The 25,433-nt window shown below is 43.8% G+C and overlaps 2 protein-coding genes across 4 annotated transcripts in view; both read left to right on the forward strand.

Annotated features, from left to right (window-relative positions):
- Positions 1-22,150, forward strand: part of LOC139406900 (vesicle-fusing ATPase-like) — a 43,470-nt gene extending 21,320 nt beyond the window's left edge. For 2 of the 3 annotated variants that reach the window (XM_071150037.1, XM_071150039.1), the window contains 19 exons: positions 737-836; positions 1,013-1,052; positions 1,299-1,465; positions 1,698-1,805; positions 2,111-2,186; positions 9,532-9,687; positions 9,942-10,141; positions 10,523-10,688; positions 12,549-12,623; positions 13,001-13,188; positions 15,623-15,718; positions 15,869-16,025; positions 16,186-16,319; positions 16,721-16,787; positions 17,032-17,111; positions 18,823-18,957; positions 19,101-19,214; positions 19,457-19,512; positions 21,175-22,150. In XM_071150037.1, the coding sequence (XP_071006138.1) occupies positions 737-836; positions 1,013-1,052; positions 1,299-1,465; positions 1,698-1,805; positions 2,111-2,186; positions 9,532-9,687; positions 9,942-10,141; positions 10,523-10,688; positions 12,549-12,623; positions 13,001-13,188; positions 15,623-15,718; positions 15,869-16,025; positions 16,186-16,319; positions 16,721-16,787; positions 17,032-17,111; positions 18,823-18,957; positions 19,101-19,214; positions 19,457-19,512; positions 21,175-21,217 (2,158 nt within the window). In that variant the 3' untranslated portion in view covers positions 21,218-22,150. Of the gene's footprint in view, positions 1-736; positions 837-1,012; positions 1,053-1,298; positions 1,466-1,697; positions 1,806-2,110; positions 2,187-9,531; positions 9,688-9,941; positions 10,142-10,522; positions 10,689-12,548; positions 12,624-13,000; positions 13,189-15,622; positions 15,719-15,868; positions 16,026-16,185; positions 16,320-16,720; positions 16,788-17,031; positions 17,112-18,822; positions 18,958-19,100; positions 19,215-19,456; positions 19,513-19,966; positions 20,011-21,174 lie in introns of all 3 variants that reach the window. The other variant, XM_071150038.1, reaches the window with a different exon arrangement.
- LOC139406902 (uncharacterized) overlaps positions 1-25,433 on the forward strand; it is a 624,715-nt gene that overhangs the window by 103,432 nt on the left and 495,850 nt on the right. The gene's annotated exons all lie outside the window — the stretch shown is intronic.

The following is a 25,433-nucleotide window of genomic DNA, read 5'->3' on the forward strand; positions in this document are numbered from 1 at the left end:
TTTTCTTCAGCAGGGACAGGGAAGATGGTTAAAATTGATGGAAAGATGGATGGAGCCAAATACAGGACCATTCTGGAAGAAAACCTGATGGAGTCTGCAAAAGACCTGAGACTGGGACGGAGATTTGTCTTCCAACAAGACAATGATCCAAAACATAAAGCAAAATCTACAATGGAATGGTTCAATAATAAACATATCCAGGTGTTAGAATGGCCAAGTCAAAGTCCAGACCTGAATCCAATCGAGAATCTGTGGAAAGAACTGAAAACTGCTGTTCACAAATGCTCTCCATCCAACCTCACTGAGCTCGAGCTGTTTTGCAAGAAGGAATGGGAAAAAATGTCAGTCTCTCGATGTGCAAAACTGATAGAGACATACCCCAAGCGACTTACAGCTGTAATCGCAGCAAAAGGTGGCGCTACAAAGTATTAACTTAAGGGGGCTGAATAATTTTGCACGCCCAATTTTTCAGTTTTTGATTTGTTAAAAAAGTTTGAAATATCCAATAAATGTCGTTCCACTTCACGATTGTGTCCCACTTGTTGTTGATTCTTCACAAAAAAATACAGTTTTATATCTTTATGTTTGAAGCCTGAAATGTGGCAAAAGGTCGCAAAGTTCAAGGGGGCCGAATACTTTCGCAAGGCACTGTAAATATGATATTCTATTGAGGTAATTTTGTTGCCTGTATATATGGAACAGATGTCCATGAGTCTCTCTAACCCTCTCTCTACAGACATGTGACTGTGAAGACTACGCCAACTCACAAGTTTGTGTTCACCACAAAAACCCACCATGCCATAGTTCCTGGCACTATCGCTTTCAGTCTGCCACAGGTTAAAAAAAACACACTGTATATTATATTGTCAATGTATTGTACAGTAGACCCATTTATAATCTTAATGAATTTCTGCAAAGCTAAAATTCTAACACTTTAAGCATACATGCCCCTCTTCTCTCTGCTCCCTGCAATTATTGGCTTACTTATCTCTCTTCTTTCTTTCTGTCTCAGAGGAAATGGGCCGGTCTGTCCATTGGACAGGAGGTGGAAGGTAATTCACTCCATTTCTTTGATGAGTCTGAGGAAAATAAAACGATGACCATAGCGCAAAGATATTGCCCTCATTTGCACTGCACCCTGCACAGTCCCTAATATACTGTACCTTCACATCTTGACCACAGCCCATAGCTCACCTTAACATACAGTACCTATTTAATTTTTGACAGTACAGTATTTCTGAGAGTAGAAATTATACGATATTAGAAACATATCTGACATGAGTCCTCTCCCCTCATAGTGGCCAACTACAACTTTGACAAGTCCCAGCAGTGCATCGGTGCCATGACTATAGAGATTGACTTCCTCCAGAAGAAGAGCACGGACACCAGCCCCTACGACTCAGACAAGATGGCCAGCGAGTTCATCCAGCAGTTCAACAACCAGGGCTTCTCTGTCACCCAGCAGGTCAGTCAGAACAACAAACACTACAGCCAGTCACAACTCTTCCCACATTTCCTGCACACTTCCCTTCCCTGGAGTTACAAGGGAAAAGAGTGATGGCTTACATCAATCAAATGATTTTAGATGTGGGTAGGAGTGCACACTTGGGAGAATTGGAATGCAACCTAACACAGCCTTCCTCTCTTCTCTCATCCTCTCTCTTCTCATCCTCCTACTCATCCCTTCCTCCCTACAGATGGTGTTTAGTTTCTGCGACAAGCTCTTTGGGCTGGTGATCAAAGACATTGAGGCCATGGACGCCAGCATCCTCAAGGGGGAGCCAGCATCAGGCAAGAAGCAGAAGGTACCCAGAGTTACCATTGACCTACTGCTGTAACAACTCAACCCTTCATGATATGGGCTCGTCGGAATTACCCCCCCTTCCTTTAAGTAATTCATGATTAGAAATGACTGGACAGGTGAACGCCAAGTGGTGGCGCCCATGCTTTCACCTGCCCCTTCATTTCGAATGTGGTCTCTGTTTGACGAGAGAACATGCTGCAAGAGTGCTAGTCGAAGTCCAAAGGGAAGTCTGCAGATTTGTACGTGTTTATTTGGAACAGTTATTTGTAATAATCAGTAGTTGGTAATAATTCCTGTTTCCCTTAGATTGACATTGGCCTGCTGGTGGGGAACAGCCAGGTGGTTTTCGAGAAAGCGGAGAGCTCCTCCCTCACATTAGTTGGTAAGTTGCAGAGGAGTCCATACAGAATACAGGTAGATTATGTAGGAGCTACAGTACAAGTCAAATGTTTGGATACACCTATTCATTCAAGGCTTTTTCATATTTTTTTTACTCTTTTCTACATTGTAGAATGATAGTGAAGACATCAAAACTATGAAATAATACATATGGAATCATGTCGTAACCAAAAAAGTGCTAAACAAATCAAAATATATTTTATATTTGAGGTTCTTCAATGTAGCCACCCTTTGCCTTGATGGCAAAGTCCAAATTTGAGATTTTTGGTTCCCACCGTTGTGTCTTTGTGAGACGCAGAGTAGGTGAACGGATGATCTCCGCATGTGTGGTTCCCACCGTGAAGCACGGAGGAGGAGGTGTGGTGTGGGGGAACTTTGCTGGTGACACTGTCTGTGATTTATTTAGAATTCAAGGCACACTTAACCAGCATGGCTAACACAGCATTCTGCAGCGATACGCCATCCCATCTGGTTTGCGTTTAGAGGGACAATAATTTGTTTTTCAACGGGACAATGACCCAACACACCTCCAGGCTGTGTAAGGGATATTTGACCAAGAAAGAGAGTGATGGAGTGCTGCATCAGATGACCTGGCCTCCACAATCACCTGACCTCAACCCAATTGAGATGGTTTGGAATGAGTTGGACAGCAGAGTGAAGGAAAAATCCAACAAGTGCTCAGCATATGTGGGAACACCTTCAAGACTGTTGGAAAAGCATTCCAGGTGAAGCTGGTTGAGAGAATGTCAAGAGTGTGCAAAGCTGTCATCAAGGCAAAAGGTGGATAATTTGAAGAATCTAAAATATTAAATATATTTTTTAACACTTTTTTTGCGAACTACATGATTTCATGTGTTATTAGATATGATGTCTTCACTATTATTCTACAATGTTGAAAATAGTAAAACTAAAGAAAAACTCTTGAATGAGTAGGTGTGTCTAAACTTGACTGGTACTGTATATCTAACTATTACATAAGATGGCACCACAACAGGCACATCTTTCTGCACCGTTCAAATTCAAACAAACAGTGCACTCGGAAAGTATTCAGACCCCTTCCCCTTTTCCACATTTTGTTACTTTACAGCCTTATTCTAAAATGGATAAAATAATGTTTTCCTCTCGGCAATCCACAAACAAAATACCCCATAATGACAAAACAAAAACATTTTTTTAGAAAATGTTTACATTTATGATTGAACTCAGGTGCATAATGTTTCCATTGATTATCCTTGAGATGTTTCTGAAACGCGGTAAATTCAATTGATTGGCCATGATTTGGAAAGGCACACACATGTCTATATAAGGTCCGACAGTTGACAGTGCATGTCAGAGCAAAAACCAAGCCATGAGGTCGAAGGAATTGTCCGTAAAGCTCAGAGACGGGATTGTGTCGAGGCACAGATCTGGAGAAGGGTACCAACACATTTCTGCAGCAAAGTGGCCTCTGTCATTCTTAAATGGAAGAAGTTTGAAACCACCAAGACTCTTCCTAGAGCTGGCCTCCCAGCCAAACTGAGCGATCGGGGGAGAAGGGCCTTGGTCAGGGAGGTGACCAAGAACCTGATGGTCATTCGGACAGAGCTCCAGAGTTGCTCTGTGGCGATGGGAGTACATTCCAGAAGGACAACTATCTCTGCAGCACTCCACCAATCAGGCCTTTATGGTAGAGTGGCCAGACAGAAGCCACTCCTCAGTAAAAGGAACATGACAGCCGGCTTGGAGTTTGCCAAAAGGCACCCAAAGGACTCTCAGGCCATTAAAAACAAGATTCTCTGGTCTGATGAAACCAATATTGAACTCTTTGTCCTGAATGCCAAGCATCACATCTGGAGGAAACCTGGCACCATCCCTACAGTGAAGTGTGGTGGTGGCAGTATCATGCTGTGGGGATGTTTTTCAGCAGCAGGGACTGGGAGACTAATAAGGATCGAGGGAAAGATTAACGTAGCAAAATACAGAAATCCTTGATGAAAACCTGATTGATGAGAGAGTGCTCAGGGCCTTAGACTGGGGAGAAGGTTCACCTTCCAACAGGACAACGACGCAAAGCACACAGCCAAGAAAATGCAGGAGTGGCTTCGGGTCAAGTCTCTGTGTGGCCCAGCCAGAGCCCGGACTTGAACCCATCAAACATCTCTGGAGAGACCTGAAAATAGCTGTGCAACGACGCTCCCCATCAAACCTGACAGAGCTTGAGAGAATCTGCAGAGAAGAATGGGAGAAACTCCACCAAAACAGATGTGCCAAGCTTGTAGCGTCATACTCAAGACCACTCGAGGCTGTAATCGCTGCCAAAGGTGCTTCAGCAAAGTACTGAGTAAATGGTCTGAAAATGTTATATTTAATTGTTTTTGTCATTATGGGGTATTGTGTGTAGCTTGATGAGGGAAAAAGCAATTTAATACATTTTAGAATAAGGCTGTGTCGCGCCCTGACCTTAGAGCTTTTAATGTCTCTATTTTGGTTTGGTCAGGGTGTTATTTGGGTGGGCATTCTGTTCTTTTTCTATGTTTTTGTATTTCTTTGTTTTGGCCGGGTATGGTTCTCAATCAGGGACAGCTGTCCATTGTTGTCTCTGATTGGGAACCATACTTAGGTAGCTTTTTGCCACAGGGTTGTTGTGGGTAGTTCATTTCTGTTTAGTGTTTTGCACCTTTCAGGACTGTTTCGGTTATTCTGTTTGTTATTTTTGTGTTCAGTTTTAACAAAGAAAGCATGAGCACTTACCACGCCGCGCTTTGGTCCAATGAGTCCTCTTCTTCAGACGACGAATACCGTTACAGGCTGTAACAAAATGTGGGGTCTGAATACGTACCGAATGCTCTGATAACACTCTGTGTCCATGGGATAGCCATGTCCATGGGATAGCCATCTTCTGTGTCATTAACTACCTTGAACTACATTGGACTATGTGCAAACTGGAAAAAGCTTATCCATTTATTGTAGTTGGGGACTTTAATAAAGGAAATCTGAGGAAACGCTACCGAAATTCGAGCAACACGTTTGTGCTACATGTACAACATGGACCCTGGATCATTGCTACTCTCCCTTCCGGGATGGCTACAAGGCCCTCCCCCGCCCTCCCTTCGGCAAATCAGATCACGCCTCTATTCTGCTCCTCCCCACCTAGCAACTTGAACAGGAAGCTCCCGTGGTAAGGACCGTTCAACGTTGGTCTGACAAATCGGAATCTATGCTTCAAGATTGTTTGTTTGACTGTGAAATCGCCGCAACAGATCCACGGACAACACAATCGCCATTGCACTGCACACTGCCCTATCCCACCTGGACAAGAGAAATACCTATGTAAGAATGTTGTTCATCAACTACAATCAATCAATCAATCAAATTTATTTTATATAGCCCTTCGTACATCGGCTGATATCTCAAAGTGCTGTACATAAACCCAGCCTAAAACCCCAAACAGCAAGCAATGCAGGTGTAGAAGCACGGCGGCTAGGAAAAACTCCCTAGAAAGGCCAAAACCTAGGAAGAAACCTAGAGAGGAACCAGGCTATGTGGGGTGGCCAGTCCTCTTCTGGCTGTGCCGGGTGGAGATTATAACAAAACATGGTCAAGATGTTCAAATGTTCATAAATGACCAGCATGGTCGAATAATAATAAGGCAGAATAGTTGAAACTGGAGCAGCAGCACAGTCAGGTGGACTGGGGACAGCAAGGAGTCATCATGTCAGGTATTCCTGGGGCATGGTCCTATGGCTCAGGTCAGTTGAAACTGGAGCAGCAGCACAGCCAGGTGGACTGGGGACAGCAAGGAGTCATGTCAGGTAGTCCTGGGGCATGGTCCTAGGGCTCAGGTCCTCCGAGAGAGAGAAAGAGAGAAGGAGAGAATTAGAGAACGCACACTTAGATTCACACAGGACACCGAATAGGACAGGAGAAGTACTCCAGATATAACAAACTGACCCTAGCCCCCCGACACATAAACTACTGCAGCATAAATAACTACAACTCAGCCTTCAACAAAAATTGTGCCCTCCAACCTCATCACTAAGCTCAGGGCCATGGTTCTCCCTGTGCAACTGGGTCCTGGACTTCCTGAAGGGGTCGACCCCAAGTGGTGAAGGTAGGAACCAACACCTCTGCCATGCTGATCCTCAACACGGGGTCCCCACAGGCGTGCATGCTCAGCCCTTCCTGTACTCCTTGTTCATCCATTACTGCCTGGCCACGCACGTCTCCAACTCATCAAGTTTCATGATGACAACATTGGTAGGCCTGATTACCAACAATGATGAGACAGCCTACAGGGAGGAGGTGAGCGCCCTCAACGTCAAGAAAACGAAGGAGCTGATTGTGGATTACAGAAGAGAGCACGGCCCCATCCACACCGTCAGGGTCGCAGTGGATAGGGTAAAAAGCTTTAAGTTTCTCTGCATGCTCATCACTGAAACCCGAATAGGTACATTCACACAGACATCGTGGTGATGAAGGTGCAACAGTGTCTCTTCAACCTCAGGATGCTGAAGAAATTAAGCTTTTCCCTTACGATTTTCTGTAGAGAGCATTGAGAGCATCCTGTCAGGCAGTATCAACATCTAGAAGGGCAATTGCACTGTCCAGAGGGTGGTGGAATCTCCAGAGGGTGGTGTGGTCCGCCCAACGCATCGCCCCGGGGCACACTGCCTGCGTTCCAGGACGTCTACAGCACCAAGTGTCACAAGAAGGCCAGCCACCCTAGCCACGGCCTGTTCACCCCGCTACCATCTAGAAGGCGGAGACAGTACTGGTGTCACGCTCGCTATCCTCAAACTCCCTGTAATAAATCGACCAAGGCGCAGCGTGCATGTAGTTCCACATTTTTTAATGAAAGTGAAACCGAAACAACCAAAAAACAAACAGGTAAACAGCAAAGAACCTGATGCACACAAACACACACGGAAAAATAATTATCCACAAAACACAGGTGGGAAAAGGCTACCTAAGTACGGTTCTCAATCAGAGACAATGACAGACAGCTGTCCCTGATTGAGAACCATACTCGGCCAAAACAAAGAAATACAAAAACATAGAAAAAAGAACATAGAATGCCCACCCAAATAACACCCTGACCAAACCAAAATAGAGAATAAAAAGCCTCTCTATGGCCAGGGCGTGACAGTACCCCCCCCAAAGGTGCGGACTCCGGCTGCAAAACCTGACTCTAAAGGGGAGGGTCCGGGTGGGCCTTCTTTACGGCGGCGGCTCGGGTGCGGGACGTGGACCCCGCTCCACCTCAGTCTTGGCCCACTTAGGTGGTGCCTCTGGAGCGGGGACCCTTGAAGCGGGCCCCGGAATGAAGACTTTGGCAGCTCCGGACAGACGGGCGGCTCTGGCAGCTCCGGACAGACGGGCGGCTCTGGCAGCTCCGGACAGACGGGCGGCTCTGGCAGCTCCGGACAGACTGGCGGCTCTGGCAGCTCCGGACAGACGGGCGGCTCTGGCAGCTCCGGACAGACGGGCGGCTCTGGCAGCTCCGGACAGACGGGCGACTCTGGCAGCTCTGGACAGGAGGGCGGCTCTGGCAGCTCCGGACAGGAGGGAGACTTGGGTTCTGGGAGCAGGCACAGGGCCGTGGAGGCGCACTGGTGGTCTCGACCGCATAGCTGCCCCCCCCGTTCTGACTGGATGCCAGCTTCCACCCGGCAAATGCGGGACGCTGGCACCGAGAACACCGGCCTGTGAATAATCGGCCGAGACACAGTGCGCATCACCCCATAGCACGGGTCCTGACCTGTCACCTGCTCGCCCCAGTAAGCACGGGGAGTGGGCTCAGGTCTCCAACCTGACTCCGCCACACTCCCCGTGTGCTCCCCCCAAAAATATTTTAGGGGTTGCCTCTCGGGCTTCAGTGACCGGGTCTTGCCCTCTACCATTCTTTCCTCCCCGGTCGAACTCCTCCTCCAGGTTGGCGCACGCTGCTTGGTCTTCTTGTGGTGGGTAATTCTGTAACGGCCGTTGGTGGAAGAAGGTGAGGACCAAAGCGCAGCGTGGTACGTGTTCGTCATTTATTAAATAGAACTGAACACTAAATACAAAGTAACAAAAAGAACAACCGAAACAGCTCCGTCAGGTGCAAAACACAAAACAGAAAGCAACTACCCACAAAACCCATGTGGGCAAGAGCTACCTAAGTATGGTTCTCAATCAGAGACAACGACAGACAGCTGTCCCTGATTGAGAACCATACACGGCCATAAACAAAGAAATACAAAAACATAGAAAAAATAACATAGAATGCCCACCCTAGTCACACCCTGGCCTAACCAAAATAGAGAATAAAAAGCATCTCTATGGCCAGGGAGTGACCACAGGTGCATCAAATCTGGGACTGGGAGACTGAAAAACAACTCCTATCTCTAGGCCATCAGACTGTTTAACAGTCACCAATAGCCTTAGTCACTGTTCTAGTCAACTACCACCCGGTATTCTACTCTGCACCTTATATACATACAGTAGATGGTCATTGGACACTGGTCATTTTAATAATGTTTACATACTGTTTTACCCACTTTATATGTATATACTGTATTGTAGTCATGTCTCATCCTATATAACTACTGCTGTACACACTCTTTCTATTCAGATATATACACTACCGTTCAAAAGTTTGGGGTCACTTAGAAATGTCCTTGTTTTTGAAATAAAAGCACATTTTTTTTGTCCATTGAAATAACATCAAATTGATCAGAAATACAGTGTAGACATTGTTAATGTTGTAAATGACTATTGTAGCTGGTAGGTGATTTCTACATAGGCGCAGAGGCCCATTATCAGCAACAATCACTCCTGTGTTCCAATGGCACATTGTGTTAGCTAATCCAAGATTATAATTTTAAAAGACTAATTGATCATTAGAAAACCCTTTTGCAATTATGTTAGCAAAGCTGAAAACTGTTGTTCTGATTAAGAATTAATAAATATTGGCCTTCTATAGACTAGTTGAGTATCTGGAGTCCCTGCCGCTGACATTGCTCGTTCTGATATTTCTTAATTTTTCTGGATAATGTGTGTTGTTGATTTTTTTTTTTCATTGTCATTGCTAGGTATTACTGCACTGTTGGAGCTATAAACACACGCATTTACTTGCACCTGTTATAATGTCTGCAAATCTGTCTACGCAAGCAATAAACTTTGATTCAATTTTTTATTTGATTTGTCAAAATACATTTTGAGACCAAATTGACCAAGATTGATCATATCCTGCAACCATGGGAAAATAACCATTCTTTATCCATTGTTACAGTTTTCATTGTGATGTCTATTTGAGTATGTTTTTAATGCATTTTAAATAACGTTGTATTCAATTCCTCTTTGCCCACTAGGCAAGGCCAAGACCAAAGAACAGCGTCAGTCCATCATCAACCCGGACTGGAACTTTGAGCGCATGGGCATTGGTGGTCTGGACAAAGAGTTCTCTGACATCTTCCGCCGAGCCTTCGCCTCTCGTGTCTTCCCTCCTGACATCGTGGAACAGATGGGTAAGGCTCTCCACTCCATAGTCTTAGTTAGATCATGCAGTACTACCTACAGTGCGGGCACAAAAAAGTAAGGTCGAGCCGCGGTATTGGCAGAACAAATGTATGTGCAACAATGGCGTCTCTCAGTGCCTCCTAGTGATCATTTGTCACAAACTAAATTGTCTGTGTACACAACTGGAGCATGCTGTGCTTTCAAAAATTCAAAGATTGTCTATCGACCAACGTTTCTCAGTCATTGTTCCAATGCGCCCCAGGTTGTAAGCACGTGAAGGGAATCCTTCTCTTCGGGCCTCCTGGTTGTGGTAAGACTCTGATGGCCAGGCAGATTGGCAAGATGCTCAACTCCCGCGAACCCAAGATCGTCAACGGCCCTGAGATCCTCAACAAGTTTGTGGGAGAGTCTGAGGCCAACATCCGCAAGCTCTTCGCAGATGCAGAAGAGGAGCAGAAGAGGGTGAGTGGCCAGCCGCCATCTTTTTTTTGATGACCACAAGTTATTAATCAAACTAAAATATCCATCCACGGCCTCCTGAGTGGTGCAGCGTTCTAAGTCACTGCATTGCAGTGTTTGAGGCGTCACTACAGCCCGGGGTTCGATAGCCGGCTATGGCCCGGGAGACCCATGAGGGCGACACACAATTGACCCAGTGTCGTCCGGGTTAGGGGAGGGTTTGGCCGGCCAGGATGTCCTTGTCCCATCGCGCTCTAGCGAATCCTTGTCCATCCACAATGAGAAAATCACAAACAAATGTTATACGTCCATGCATGACTGACTGTCTCGCTCTCTTTCTCGTCATCCACTCTGCCTACTCTCCCCTCTCTTCTGTCATCCTAGCTGGGTGCTAACAGTGGTCTGCACATAATCATCTTTGATGAGCTGGATGCCATCTGTAAGCAGAGAGGTACTGGGCAGGGCAGTACAGGAGTCCACGACACGGTGGTCAACCAGCTGCTGTCCAAGATAGACGGAGTAGAGCAGCTCAACAACATCCTGGTCATAGGTAGGTGTCACGTTCACTGTCTTCAAACTCCCTGTCATAGATGAGCCAAGGCGCAGCGTGCATGTAATTCCACATCTTTTAATAAAGTGTAACTTTCACAAAAAAAAACAGGTAAACAGAAACTGACTGTGATGCAACCGTGGAGCACAGAAAAAATAAAAAATTACCAACAATATTAGGTGGGGAAAAAGGCTGCCTAAGTATGATTCCCAATCAGAGACAACGATAGACAGCTGCCTCTGATTGGGAACCACACTCGGCCAAAAACAAAGAAATAGAAAACATAGAATGCCCACCCAAATCACACCGGGCGTAACAGTAGGTAGTAGTACACTCTTCTGTAGCATACTGGTCATAAATAGTTAGTGGTACACTGTCCTATAAAACAAATAAAATGTTATTAGTCACATGCGCCAAATAAAACAGATGTCGACCTTAAAGTGAAATGCTTACTTACGAGCCCCTAACCAACAATGGAGTTAAAAAAAATAATATGAATAAGAAATAAAAGTAACAAGTAATTAAAGAGCAGCAGTAAAATAACAAAAGCAAGACTATATACAGGGGGGATACCGGTACAATGTGCGGGGGCACCGGTTAGTTGAGGTAAAATGTACATGTAGGTAGAGTTATTAAAGTGACTATGCATAGATAATACCAACAGATGGTAGCAGCAGAATAAAAGCGGGGGGGGGGGGGGCAATGCAAATAGTGTGGGTGGCCTTTTGATTAGATGTCCAGCAGTCTTATGGCTTGGGGGTAGAAGCTGTTAAGAAGCCTCTTGGATTTAGACTTGGTGCTTCGGTACCACTTGCCATGTGGTAGCAGAGAGAACAGTCTTTGACTAGGGTGGCTGGAGTCTTTGAGAATTGTTAGGGCCTTCCTCTGACACCGCATGGTTTAGAAGTCCTGGATGGCAGAAAGCTTGGCCCCAGTGAGGTACTGGGCCGTACGCACTACCCTCTGTAGTGCCTTGTGGTCGCAGGCCGAGCAGTTGCCATACCAGATAGTGATGCAACCAGTCAGCATGCTCTCGATGGTTCAGCTGTAGAACCTATTGAGGATCTGAGGACCCATGCCAAATCTTTTCAGTCTCCTGAGGGGGAATAGATTTTGTCGTGCCCTCTTCACAACTGTCTTGGTGTGCTTGGTGATGTGGACACCAAGGAACATGAAGTTCTCAACCTGCTCCATTACAGCCCTGTCGATGAGAATGGGGGCGTGCTCTGTCCTCTTTTTCCTGTAGTCCTCAATCATCTCCTTAGTCTTGATCACGTTGAGGGAGAGGTTGTTGTCCTGGCACCACATGGCCAGGTCTCTGACCTCCTCCATATAGGCTGTCTCGTCGTTGTCGGTGATGAGGCCTACCACTGATGTGTGATCAGCAAACTTAATGAATGGTGTTGGAGTCGTGCCTGGACGTGCAGTCATGAGTGAACAGGGAGTACAGGAGGGGACTGAGCACGCATCCCGAGGGGCTCCTGTGTTGAGGATCAGTGTGGGGCAGATGTGTTGTTACCTACACTTACCACCTGGGGGCTGCCCGCCAGGAAGTCCAGGATCCAGTTGCAGAGGGAGGAGTTTTTTCCCAGGGTCCTTAGCTTATCGATGAGCTTTGAGGGCACTATGGTGTATAACATACTGGTCATAGGTACTGTAGGTAGTGGTACGCTGTCCTATAATATAATACCTGTTATAGTTGTTGAACTTTGCTGAACAGGTGTCAGTTTTTATAGATGTAATTTGAGGTAAAGATACCAATCTTACATTAAGCACCAGAGATGAATACATGACTCTGGTTTAACTAGTAACTCCATCTTTATATTTATATCCACCTTACACTATTTATTTTTCCCACAGGGATGACCAACAGGCCTGACCTGATAGATGATGCTTTGATGAGGCCTGGCAGGTTTGAGGTCAAGATGGAGATCGGTAATTATTTTTAATTGAACCTTTATTTAACTAGGCAAGTCAGTTAAGAACAGATTCTTATTTACAATGATGGCCTACCCTGGCCAAACCCAGACGACGCTGGGCCAATTGTGCGCCACCCTATGGGACTCCCAATCACAGCCGGATGTGATGCAGCCAGGAATCAAACCAGGTACTGCAGTGATGCCTCTTGCACTGAGATGCAGTCTTAGACCACTGCGCCACTCGGGAGCATCTCTCTGTGCCTTCTCCTTTATTTCCTGGGTTGTTCCTTTTCGTATGTTCCACCACCCTTTTTTGTATTATTGTAGTGACCTCTCTACCTCCCTGAATGCATCTTTACCACTTTCATTCTTCCTTCCCTCCCTCCCTCTCAGGTCTTCCGGATGAGAAGGGGCGTGTTCAGATTCTCAACATTCACACTAATAAGATGCGTGACTTCGGCCTGCTGGCTCCTGATGTGGACGTGAAGGAGCTGGCTGCCGGGACCAAGAACTACAGTGGTGCTGAACTGGAGGGACTGGTCAGAGCTGCCCAATCAACAGCTATGAACCGCCACATTAAGGTTAGAGTCCAACCAATCAACAAACATGAACATCCATGATACGCTTAGACCAGTGGTTCCCAAACTTTTTATAGTCCCGTACCCCTTCAAACATTCAACCTCCAGCTGTGTACCCCCTCTAGCACCAGGGTCAGCGCACTATCAATTTTAGTTTTTTGCCCTCATTCTAAGCCTGCTACACACATACTACACATTTATTAAACATGAGAATGAGTGTGAGTTTTTGTCACAACCCGGCTCGTGGGAAGTGACAAAGAGCTCTTATAGGACCAGGGCACAATTAATAATAATCAATAATTTTTCTCTTTTATTTAACCATCTTAAATCTTATTTGTTCATCGAAAATTGGGAATAACCACAGGTTAATGAGAAGGGTGTGCTTGAAAGGATGCACATAACTGATTAAATTAAATTTTCACAAAACCGCTTGTTGCAATTTCGATGAGGCTCTCTTGTTCAGATATCGGTTAGTGGACTGGAGGCAGGGCATGAAAGGGATAGTGAATCCAGTTGTTTGTGTCAACCGTTTCGGGAAAGTACCTGCGTAATTGCATACCCAACTCACTCAGGTGCTTCGCTATATATCATTTGACATTGTCCATAAGCTTGAGTTGATTTGCACACAAAAAATCATACAATGATGGAAAGACCTGTGTGTTGTCCTTGTTAATGCAGACAGAGAAGAGCTCCAACGTATTAATCACAGCCTCAATTTTGTCCAAACACATTGAATATAGTTGCAGAAAGTCCCTGTAATCCTAGATTCAGATCATTCAGGAGATCGGCCAGTCGTGTGAGAATCTTGTCATCATGCAAGCGGTCAGAAAAGTGAAAATTATGGTCAGCAAAGAAAACTTTAAGCTTGTCTCTCAATGAAAAATACACAAGAGTTCAGGGGCCTTGCTTTAATAAAGTTAACCATTGTCACTGTAGTGTCCAAAACGTTTTTCAAGCTATCAGGCATTCTCTTGGCAGCAAGAGCCTCTCGGTGTATGCTGCAGTGTACCCAATTGGCATCGGAAGCAACTGCTTGCACACTCGTTACCACTCCACTATGTCTCCCATATACCAGGAGCTGTGCCAGGCACGCCAAGTCTGTTGACTCATCCAGCTGTAACGCATAGAATTCACTGGCTTGTATGCGAAGCAGTAATTGTTTCAAAACATCTCCTGCCATGTCACTGATGCGTTGTGAAACAGTGTTGTTTGATGAAGGCATTGTCTGTATAGCTTTTTGGCCTTTTCCCCCAGCAATGTCCCAGTCATATCCGCAGCAGCAGGAAGAATGAAGTCCTCCACAATAGCATGTGTTTTGCCTGTCCTAGCCACTAGGTAGCTCACTATATAAGACGCTTCTTGCCCCTTCTTATTAATGGTATCTGTTGCTATTATACATGTCTTACTACTAGAAAGTCATCTTCATTCTCGCTCAAGAACCTCCTGTGGCTTATTATTCAAAATGGCATGTTTTGTTTCTAAATGTCTGCGCAAGAGTGAAGGTTTCATCGAGTTGTGAGATAGTACTTTTGCACATATAACACACTGTGGGTGAGGAAAGGCACTACTCCCAATATAAGTGAACCCCAAATCAATGTAGTTCATATTTGCACCTCTTCGATGGTCCAACGTCCCTGTCTGTTGTTCGGTGCTTTCCCGGGTAAGGGGGCAGTAACTCTTCGGCTGTATCAGATTCACAACTGTCAGTTTCCATGCTAGCTGGGCTAACATCAAATGTAGAATTTCTGATGCCGCTATTGTATGTGCTCGTGGAAGCAGAACAACTTGTGTTGTCGACAGGTGCAGGTATAGTACTGCTGGTAGTAGCAGTAATACCAGTAGCGCTGGTATATGTCTCTATGGACCCGGACCTTACATTTTTTTTTTAACCATTTATCAATTTTGGAACAAACGGAATGAACAGCAGTTGCGTTTGGCTACATAGTTAGTGGAATTCCCGCGAGAGAGTAATGGTTAAAGTGATTGGATGTTAATTATTTGATTAGGCTACCTGTATTTGATATTGTGTTGTTATTTCGCCGGACACTAGATGGTTTAATTTTATTTTCGGCAGTGAAACGAGGCTACTCAGTCGAGGAAAAAAACAAATGTATAGCCCTGTTGGAAAATATAAATTGACTGTTTAAAAATGTGTGTATATATATATTTAATTATTTTAATTATTTTTTAATTAAAAAAAAAAGTGAATTACATTTTTATTTGGTGAACCCCGATGGCATTGCGCGTACCCCAGTCTGGGAATACCTGGCTTAGACTATCCAATTGACATCTTTGAACACACATGACATGGTTAGACTCCACCCCTTAGCAATGTGCTTTTAGGGGCTTTTATTCATCTCTGCCATAACTCTGTCCTTTGTTAAGTCTACTGTATATCACAGTCAGATCAGACTGATATTTATTTCTGTGGTTCCAGGCCACAGCCACAGTGGAGGTGGACACAGAGAGAGCCGAGAAGCTGCAGGTCACCAGAAGCGACTTCATGGGCTCCCTGAACAATGACATTAAACCAGTAAGTATCTCTCTACTATATGTGTATTTACGTAGGACAGTAGACAAAGTGAATAGGGTGTCATTTGAGATTGACTATCATTCCAATCCTAAAAAGTTCTGCCAACTCCCCCTCCTCTTTATCCTCATCCTCCCCCTCTTCCTCCCCCAGGCATTTGGTTCCAACCAGGAGGATTACGCCAGCTACATCATGAACGGCATCATCAAGTGGGGCGACCCTGTGACCCGTGTGCTGGATGACGGGGAGCTGCTCGTGCAGCAGACCAAGAACAGCGACCGCACACCACTGGTGGCCGTGCTACTGGAGGGTAGGCCTGACCACACACACATACACACACACACGTGTGAGCGAACACACATATACACATGCAAGTGAGCGTAGGCACATGCAGGTGGAGCTCACACACTTAAGCACACAGCTCCCCCTTCTCTCTCTAACAGTCTTTATTTGTCCATCTGTCCTCTTAGGACCCCCTCACAGTGGAAAGACGGCCCTGGCTGCCCAAATCTCGGAGAGCTCAGAGTTCCCCTTCATCAAGATCTGTTCCCCAGACAAGATGATCGGTTTCTCCGAAAACTCAAAGTGCCTGGCTATCAAGAAGGTGGATGTGCACCATGAAAGAAAGATTGATACCTGCATACTGTTGAATGCTCCTGCAGTTTTATTAAATGTTTTGACTCTAATGTCTTTGTAAGGCTGGCACCATGCTTATAGAAAGAGATGGCCACTGTGCCAGAATCTGGTCGAATGGTAGACTAGTTGTGGCACTGCTGACTTTGGACCACGCATTGCCCCATAGAGTTGGTGGTTCGATCCCTGGGTCCCCCTCTCTCTTTACTAGCTACTTCTCTCCAGTTTATCAGTCTCCCCCTTTTCCTATTGGATGTATCGATAACAACTAAGAGCAGAAGAAAGAGATTATTGCCAATACCTACTGTATTTTATTATTATACAGTCTTTTTGTGTTATTTAACTCTGTATCCCCTGCCTTCCTTCCCTCAGATCTTCGAGGATGCCTACAAGTCTCAGCTGAGCTGTGTGGTGGTGGATGACATTGAGCGTCTCCTAGGTGATTCTCTACCTCCTCATTCCTCTGAAACCTCATTCTCCTTTCAGTCTAGTGGACCTCATAATTCCATCTCTAGTGGAGCAACAAACTCGTATCTCTTCTAAACTTTCTAATGATGCTGCAGATAAACAAAACACTGCATCTAAAGCCAAGACCCAGTCTTCAATCCTGAAGGAATCAGCAGCAACACTAGTGGGTCCTGTCTGAAGTACTGTTCTGATTTCTTTGTGCTCCACTCCTTTAGACTACGTTCCCATTGGACCTCGCTTCTCCAACATGGTTCTCCAGGCCCTGCTGGTGCTGCTGAAGAAGACTCCTCCTAAAGTGAGTGTTCACTGTTCAGTTCAACACTGGTATGTTTGCATTACTTAATGCAGGTGTTGAGTTACAGTGCCTTGCGAAAGTATTCGGCCCCCTTGAACTTCGCGACCTTTTGCCAATCAACAACAAGTGGGACACAATCATGAAGTGGAACGACATTTATTGGATATTTCAAACTTTTTTAACAAATCAGCCCCTTTACTTTCAGTGCAGCAAACTCTCTCCAGAAGTTCAGTGAGGATCTCTGAATGATCCAATGTTGACCTAAATGACTAATGATGATAAATACAATCCACCTGTGTGTAATCAAGTCTCCGTATAAATGCACCTGCACTGTGATAGTCTCAGAGGTCCGTTAAAAGCGCAGAAAGCATCATGAAGAACAAGGAACACACCAGGCAGGTCCGAGATACTGTTGTGAAGAAGTTTAAAGCCGGATTTGGATACAAAAAGATTTCCCAAGCTTTAAACATCCCAAGGAGCACTGTGCAAGCGATAATATTGAAATGGAAGGAGTATCAGACCACTGCAAATCTACCAAGACCTGGCCGTCCCTCTAAACTTTCAGCTCATACAAGGAGAAGACTGATCAGAGATGCAGCCAAGAGGCCCATGATCACTCTGGATGAACTGCAGAGATCTACAGCTGAGGTGGGAGACTCTGTCCATAGGACAACAATCAGTCGTAAATTGCACAAATCTGGCCTTTATGGAAGAGTGGCAAGAAGAAAGCCATTTCTTAAAGATATCCTTAAAAAGTGTTGTTTAAAGTTTGCCACAAGCCACCTGGGAGACACACCAAACATGTGGAAGAAGGTGCTCTGGTCAGATGAAACCAAAATTGAACTTTTTGGCAACAATGCAAAACGTTATGTTTGGCGTAAAAGCAACACAGCTCATCACCCTAAACACACCATGCCCACTGTCAAACATGGTGGTGGCTGCATCATGGTTTGGGCCTGCTTTTCTTCAGCAGGGACAGGGAAGATGGTTAAAATTGATGGGAAGATGGATGGAGCCAAATACAGGACCATTCTGGAAGAAACCCTGATGGAGTCTGCAAAAGACCTGAGACTGGGACGGAGATTTGTCTTCCAACAAGACAATGATCCAAAACATAAAGCAAAATCTACAATGGAATGGTTCAAAAATAAACATATCCAGGTGTTAGAATGGCCAAGTCAAAGTCCAGACCTGAATCCAATCGAGAATCTGTGGAAAGAACTGAAAACTGCTGTTCACAAATGCTCTCCATCCAACCTCACTGATCTCAAGCTGTTTTGCAAGGAGGAATGGGAAAAAAATTCAGTCTCTCGATGTGCAAAACTGTCAGTGACATACCCCAAGCGACTTACAGCTGTAATCGCAGCAAAAGGTGGCGCTACAAAGTATTAACTTAAGGGGGCTGAATAATTTTGCACGCCCAATTTTTCAGTTTTTGATTTGTTAAAAAAGTTTGAAATATCCAATAAATGTCGTTCCACTTCATGATTGTGTCCCACTTGTTGTTGATTCTTCACAAAAAAATACAGTTTTATATCTTTATGTTTGAAGCCTGAAATGTGGCAAAAGGTCGCAAAGTTCAAGGGGGCCGAATACTTTCGCAAGGCACTGTATATTAATGTGTTTATTTACACCCGTCTGTGTGTCTATGCGTATAAGTATGTGCATGTACGTGTGTATAACTCTGTCTGTGCTTTACTCTGCCTACAAGGGCCGTAAGTTGTTGATCATTGGAACCACCAGCCGTAAGGAGGTGCTGCAGGAGATGGAGATGCTGGACGCCTTCAGTACCACCATCCACGTCCCCAACATCTCTACTGGAGAACACCTGGTGGAAGCCCTAGAGGTACGCACACACACTCACACACACAAACAAACAAGTGAACACACACACACACAATGTAAATATTGATTAAGTATTTTAGTAGCTAATGCTACTGTCTTGCTTGTGTGCCATTTGTTTACTCATTGTCATTGTATCCTTTGTAGCTACTGGGAAGCTTCACGGATGCAGAGCGGGTCACCATCGGCCAGCACGTCAAGGGAAAGAGGGTCTGGATTGGCATCAAGAAGCTCCTGATGCTAATCGAAATGTCTCTGCAGGTCAGTGGCAATCAGCACTCCTCCTCCTCATCATCGTTCAGCTGCAGAACAGTCGACCACAAGCATCATCCAGTAGCTATGGTCGCTAGAAAGGTCTCATGCCTCAAGAAGTGGTGCAAACGGTTTTATACGGTAGAGCCTGCATAATGCCACATATTTGCACTGTCAAGGTGTGTCTTCTTCTTTTTCTTCTTCTGTAAACCACTGGTGTTAATCTTTGGTTTCCTGCTTCCTTCCTCCAGATGGATGTGGAGTACAGAGTCACTAAGTTCCTGCAGCTTCTTAGAGACGAGGGGGCGTAAGTACTCCCCAACCCCTCCCCCTTACCCACCCACGCAATCATCCTTCACCCTGCCTGCATGCGACTCAATCACAGCCACCCAATCACTTCCTTGCTTTGACTTTATAACCCTGCCTTCCTCTTCTACATATCCATTACTCCATTTTTATCTCTGTGAATTTTACAACACGGATACACAATAACAGGCACATATCTAAGGCTAAAGTAAAAAAAACACAATTTACTATATTACTAGTAGTATAATTAGTACAGTAGTAGTACTAGGACATCAGTATTACTTATTTGACTGACACAAATGGGATCCTATGAACATGAAAGACTGTATCATGCTTATTCATGTTCTTGAAGAGGGCTATGAATAAAGTTGTCATACTATCACATTACTTGCCCACTGGCTGCCAATGCAAGGTATCAGTCGTTGACCGGTGTGATCTCATTTTGTCATCACCAGGTTGGATGACGCCAAGCACATCCGAATTTAAGCTGTCGCTGAGGGTAAGGCCATCAGTAGAAGCTACGAAGCTAGCTATGAGGCTAGCTACCCAGACATTTAACTAGCTTCCCTAGCTACCTCCTCTAGCTTTAGGGAATAGCTTCCCTCAATCAGCTTTATTACAAGGATACCAATGTTTTAGAACTCTAGAAGGCCCTGCTGGCACTTCTGTGATCGTTCCTGTATCTATTTACATACCCATTTACGAGGAATACCCTCGGACAAACTTGTGCTATGAGCAACCAAATTCTACATTTCAATGATCACATTATCAAACAAATGACATATCAAGCATATACAGTTGCGGTCAAATATATCAGCTTATGGAAACTGATTTAAAACATGTCATTAAAGAAGCTATTGTTTAGGTAAACTGACATCAGCTGTGAAGACATTTTATAACATGTATTATGTCATTATAATGAATGCATTATGAGGTTGTTACTGAAGATTTATATGCATGACGTACCTGCCACTCCTGTGCCTCAATCATGTCGATGTAATAAAAACATTACATCAGACAACCTTATGATCATTCTCTCCCTATGTTATGACCTGCCATGACATATTGTCCAGATTTAGTGGCTGATATGACCCTGCTGTGATAGTCTCTGACAATGGACACCACTTATTCCATATCAGGGGTGCATAGCCTCAGTCCTCAAGCCCTTTGAACTACAGACCGACTTCTACCTGGGAATCTGTGACATCAAGTACCAGGGAAAAACAAAAGCAGCAAGACTGCAGAACCCTAAGGCCTGAGTTGTGCTCCCCTGTCCTAGATTGCTGTTGTTGTTTTTTTACAAATTGTTCTGAATAATTTTTGCAAGATTTGATGAAAGCTAGCCGACCAGATGAAGAAGTCTTTGCTTTCCTTTTGAATAGACATTCTACGCAATTACCGTATATTAGAAAGGTAATTAAAGTGCTAAAATTACTGTTAAAAGATATAGTTCACCATTATGGTTCTCTTCTTGTTTTATAGCATATCCTGTTCAACATTACTTTCTGTCTTTTTTGTTGTTGTGTGAGTACATGCTGTAGTACAGAAGGATGTGGTTTATGATACGTCAGGTGTTTAAGGTTGGGGACACTGGTAAATCATTGTCACCTAAAGGAGTCTGAATCAGTCTTATTCTCATCTCTCCACACGTCTGTCTCTCCAGAGAACACACCGACCGCAATGACCACAGCTACAAGTTCGACTAGAGCTGGAGGAGCGTCTGACCAAGAGGCAAAAGGAGGAGAGAAGGACGTCCTCTGTTCGTCATCCATTCTCATCCAACCAATCTGAGAGGGAGAAGAAGTCGTCCCCTCTCACCCAAGCATTTTTCAGCGGCAACTGTCATCATCATCCATCCACCTGACACTATCGACATATCACATTACAGAAACCTATTGAAAATAGCACTGTTCCAATATGTTATCTGTATGAAATGCAATATGGATTGCAAAGTGCTGTCTTGTGTATATTTAGCCATGTATGTTTTAGCATTCTGTATTTACAGTACTGTGTATCTGTCTTGCTATCTATATTTATTCAGATCAGTAGATATATCAGTCTTGAAAACATGATATGTATTATATATACACATAGATTCATATGAAGCGCAAGTCATCAAAATATTTTGAATATTCAGATGATAACATACAGTATACAGTGTAGTGGAAGTGAGAAGTGTCGTTTCGGGTGTAACTGTATTTCCCTCCACCCTTAAATAATTTATTTTATGTACATAGTATATATTAAATACAGTACATCATTAATTATTTCAAATCATTCTATTGACTTTAATTGAGTAATATATATCAGTATCGTTGTTCATCTCAAAACAAACTTGAAGATTGTGGATGAATAAGATGAATAAGCATTGCTTCTGTGTGTGTGCCTGTAAGAGTGAGTGTGTTTGTGTCTGTGCGTAAGTACAGTATGTGTGTGTAATTTAATATAAATTTGACCAGTCTTTTGTTGTGATGCATTTGTTAATTTATTACTTTATTTATTACATGTGAACAGTACTTGTTGTCAAAGGCTCTTTTTATGTTCTGTCAATTGACCATGTGTGTCAACATACAGATAGATGTATTATTGCAATAAATTATGTTTTTGGAAATTATTACGAATTAATAAAAAAAATTAAGCTTGAGTCAATAAGTATTCAACACTTTTATTATGGCAAACCTAAATAAGTTCAGTAGTATTTTTTTCTTCTTACCAAGTCACATAATAAGTTGGATAGAATCATCAGCGTTTGTGGGTTTGAATACAGGCTCAAAATGGCCAGAAACAAAGTACTTTCTTCTGAAACTCGTCAGTCTATTCTTGTTCTGAGAAATGAAGGCTATACCATATGAGAAATTGCCAAGAAACTGAAGATCTGGTACAACGCTGTGTGCAACTCCCTTCATAGAACAGCGAAAATTGTCTCTAACCAGAATAGAAAGAGGAGTGGGAGGCCCCGGTGCACAAATGAGCAAGAGGACAAGTACATTAGAGTGTCTAGTTTGAGAAACAGACGCCTCACAAGTCCTCAACTGGCAGCTTCATTGAATAGTACCCGCAAAACACCAGTCTCAACGTTAACAGTGAAGAGTTGACTACGGGATCCGTAACTGAGATTAAACAAACATTTGGATATTGTCATATTTAAACAAACCACTGGCACAAATAAACAAACAGTGGGCCACACCACAAACGTTCACAGCACAGTTTAGCCTACACATGACCTTTAGGGACAAAGCACTCATCTGGACAGGTGTACACTGTAAGGGCATGATTTTATACCATTTTAAATATTCCCCACTAATAAAGGTCCCTTTGGAAACACTGACCAACTTTTTGTTTCCTACCCTGTCATACTATTGTTTATTTAAAGGCAATGGAAAAACTTGATTTCCTGTGTTTTATATATATTTCCACAATTGTGAAAATTAAGATAATACCCTTTTAGTGTAAGAGCTGTTTGAAAAGACCACCTGAAATTGCAGCCTGTTTTGGTGGGATGGCGTTTTGGCACACCCTGGTGATATCACCAGGCAATTAATTAGTTAATACACCAATAAGAAAGAGAGAAATTTCTCAGCCAATAACAGCTAACTTTTAGTTTTCTCCTCTCCACTCCCAAGACAGTCCTAGCAAAAGTCTTGCTTGAAAAATTGCTCTCTGCTAATAAGTTATTTTTGTTTCTTGTTGACCAGTTTAATATATATATATTTTTTACAGTAATGTAAGTAAAAGTCAAAACGCCATCCCACCAAAACAGGCTGCAATTTCAGGTGGTCTTTTCAAACAGCTCTTACACTAAAAGGGTATTATCTTAATTTGTAATTGTTACCGAGAAATGATTTGATATTGAGATAAAAACGGCTGCATTGGACCTTTAAAAAATAAAACATTTAGTGTCACTGTACATATTTCAACAAGCATTTGTGCTCTATAGCAGGGTTTCACAAACTCCGTCCTGGGCTCCCCCTGGGTGCACATTTCGTTTTTTCCCCAAGCGCTACACAGCTAATTAAAATAACCAACTCATCACCAAACTTTGATTATTTTAATCAGCTGTGTAGTGCTAGGGCAAAAAAACAAAACCTAGTTTGGGAAACGCTGATCTATAGGGTTGTGCTAGAGCTATAGTGTTGAACTGCAGCTTTGACATTGCCCTGTAGAGAGCAGTAGACATTTTGATAAAAACTTTCTTGGCTGCACACTCCCATACTGTAAAGGAGAGGGGCCTATGTAGTATTGCTGTCTGTTACGTTTCCCGGTCGTAGCAGCGGAACGAGAACGGTGCTAAAATGACCATAGTGGAAAACCAGAGTATTAAGAGCTCATTTACTCCGTTTCTGAAATAGTCTGCTCAACGCAGCGTGCTTACGGATGGTTGGTTAACGTTTCCCGTCTGATAAATTCTAAACTGCGTTGTTCGTTAAATTCCTGACCAGGAGATACGTACGACTACCACCGGTAGCCAGGGAAACTGGTTGGATTTGACACTTGTATCGGCCCGGGACTGCCATGGAAAAGACACCTACTTTATTCGTCTGCGGCAAGGTGAGTTCTGCTGTCCTCTTGTCAACTCGAGCAGTAAAGCCTATACGAATGGTGTCCATTCATTACTATTTTCCCATTCAGCAGCAAGGTCAGTCTGTGCAGTCAGACATAATCTGGAATGCGAGGCAACACTTTGCTACCACAGTTTAGCCTCGTTTTGTAGCCATGTGAAAAGAGGGTTAATCACTTGGCAAGGCAATTTGCGTGGCTACTGTAACACTGTGAAACTGTTTTGTCAGAGGGGGCGTGTGATCTTGCCGTAACGAGAACATTAGTAGCCTACTTATTTTTTATCCAGTTCTTTTCAAATGAATGTGTTCCCAGTGAAATGTGTTTCTGCTTTGCGCGGTCAAAGTAAATTGCTTTGGAATGACATCCATAGCTTTGGTATTGGTAATTTGGTGTTTTATTAGGATTCCCAGTAGCTGGCACAAAAGCAGCAGCTACTCTTCCTGTTGTCCATACAAAACATGAAACATGACATAATACAGAACATTAATAGACAAGAACAGCTCAAGGACAGAACTACATAAAAAAAAATTGCACGTTCACAACAGCCATTGGGGTTGTTGTGAAAGTGAAAAGCCCTAGGTACTTATAGAAGGACATGTTAGCCTACATGAACTGGCGTGCGTCCATCCCCCCCAAAATTCAACATAGTCAATGTTAGTGTAGCAAAATGGAACACTCAAAGTGTGGATTTGATCAAGTTAATCTGTCACTATTTAGCTGCATCCTCCCACGTGTCATGAAGGCGAATATGGCTGCTGTAAAACATTTCAGTTATTAATTTGTGTCCATTATTAGCCCAACTAGAAGCCTACAATAGCCTACAAATAGGGCAAAGTGCAATTATAGCATACAGCCTAGGTTAGCCTAAAACTCTCTAGCTTCTCTCTAGCCAAGTTAATTTAGCCACATGGTTGGCCTACGGTTCCTTTCAGTGGAGGCTCCTCAGAGGATGAAGTGGAGGGCCATCCTCCTCAGAGAATTTCATAAAAATATTGGAACATTTAAAAAGTTATTTTGAGATTAAACAACACCAAATATATTCACGTCACCAAATAATTTATTAAAACACACTGTTTTGCAATGAAGGTCTATAGTAGCCTCAGCAGCACGGAGGACAGCTAGCTTCTGTCCTCCCCTGGGTACATGGCCTTCAATACAAAAATAGGATGCTCTTGGTTCTCACCCCCTTCCATAGATTTACACAGTATTTATGACAACTTCCAGAGGACATCCTCCAACCTATCAGAGCTCTTGCAGCATGAACTGACAAGTTGTCCGCTCAATCAAAGGATCAGAGAATGAATCTAGTACTGAAAGCATAAGCTACAGCTAGCAAGCAATGCAGTGCATAAAATGTGGTGA

Source organism: Oncorhynchus clarkii, chromosome 4, assembly GCF_045791955.1.
Source record: "Oncorhynchus clarkii lewisi isolate Uvic-CL-2024 chromosome 4, UVic_Ocla_1.0, whole genome shotgun sequence".
NCBI classification, from domain to species: Eukaryota; Metazoa; Chordata; class Actinopteri; order Salmoniformes; family Salmonidae; genus Oncorhynchus; species Oncorhynchus clarkii.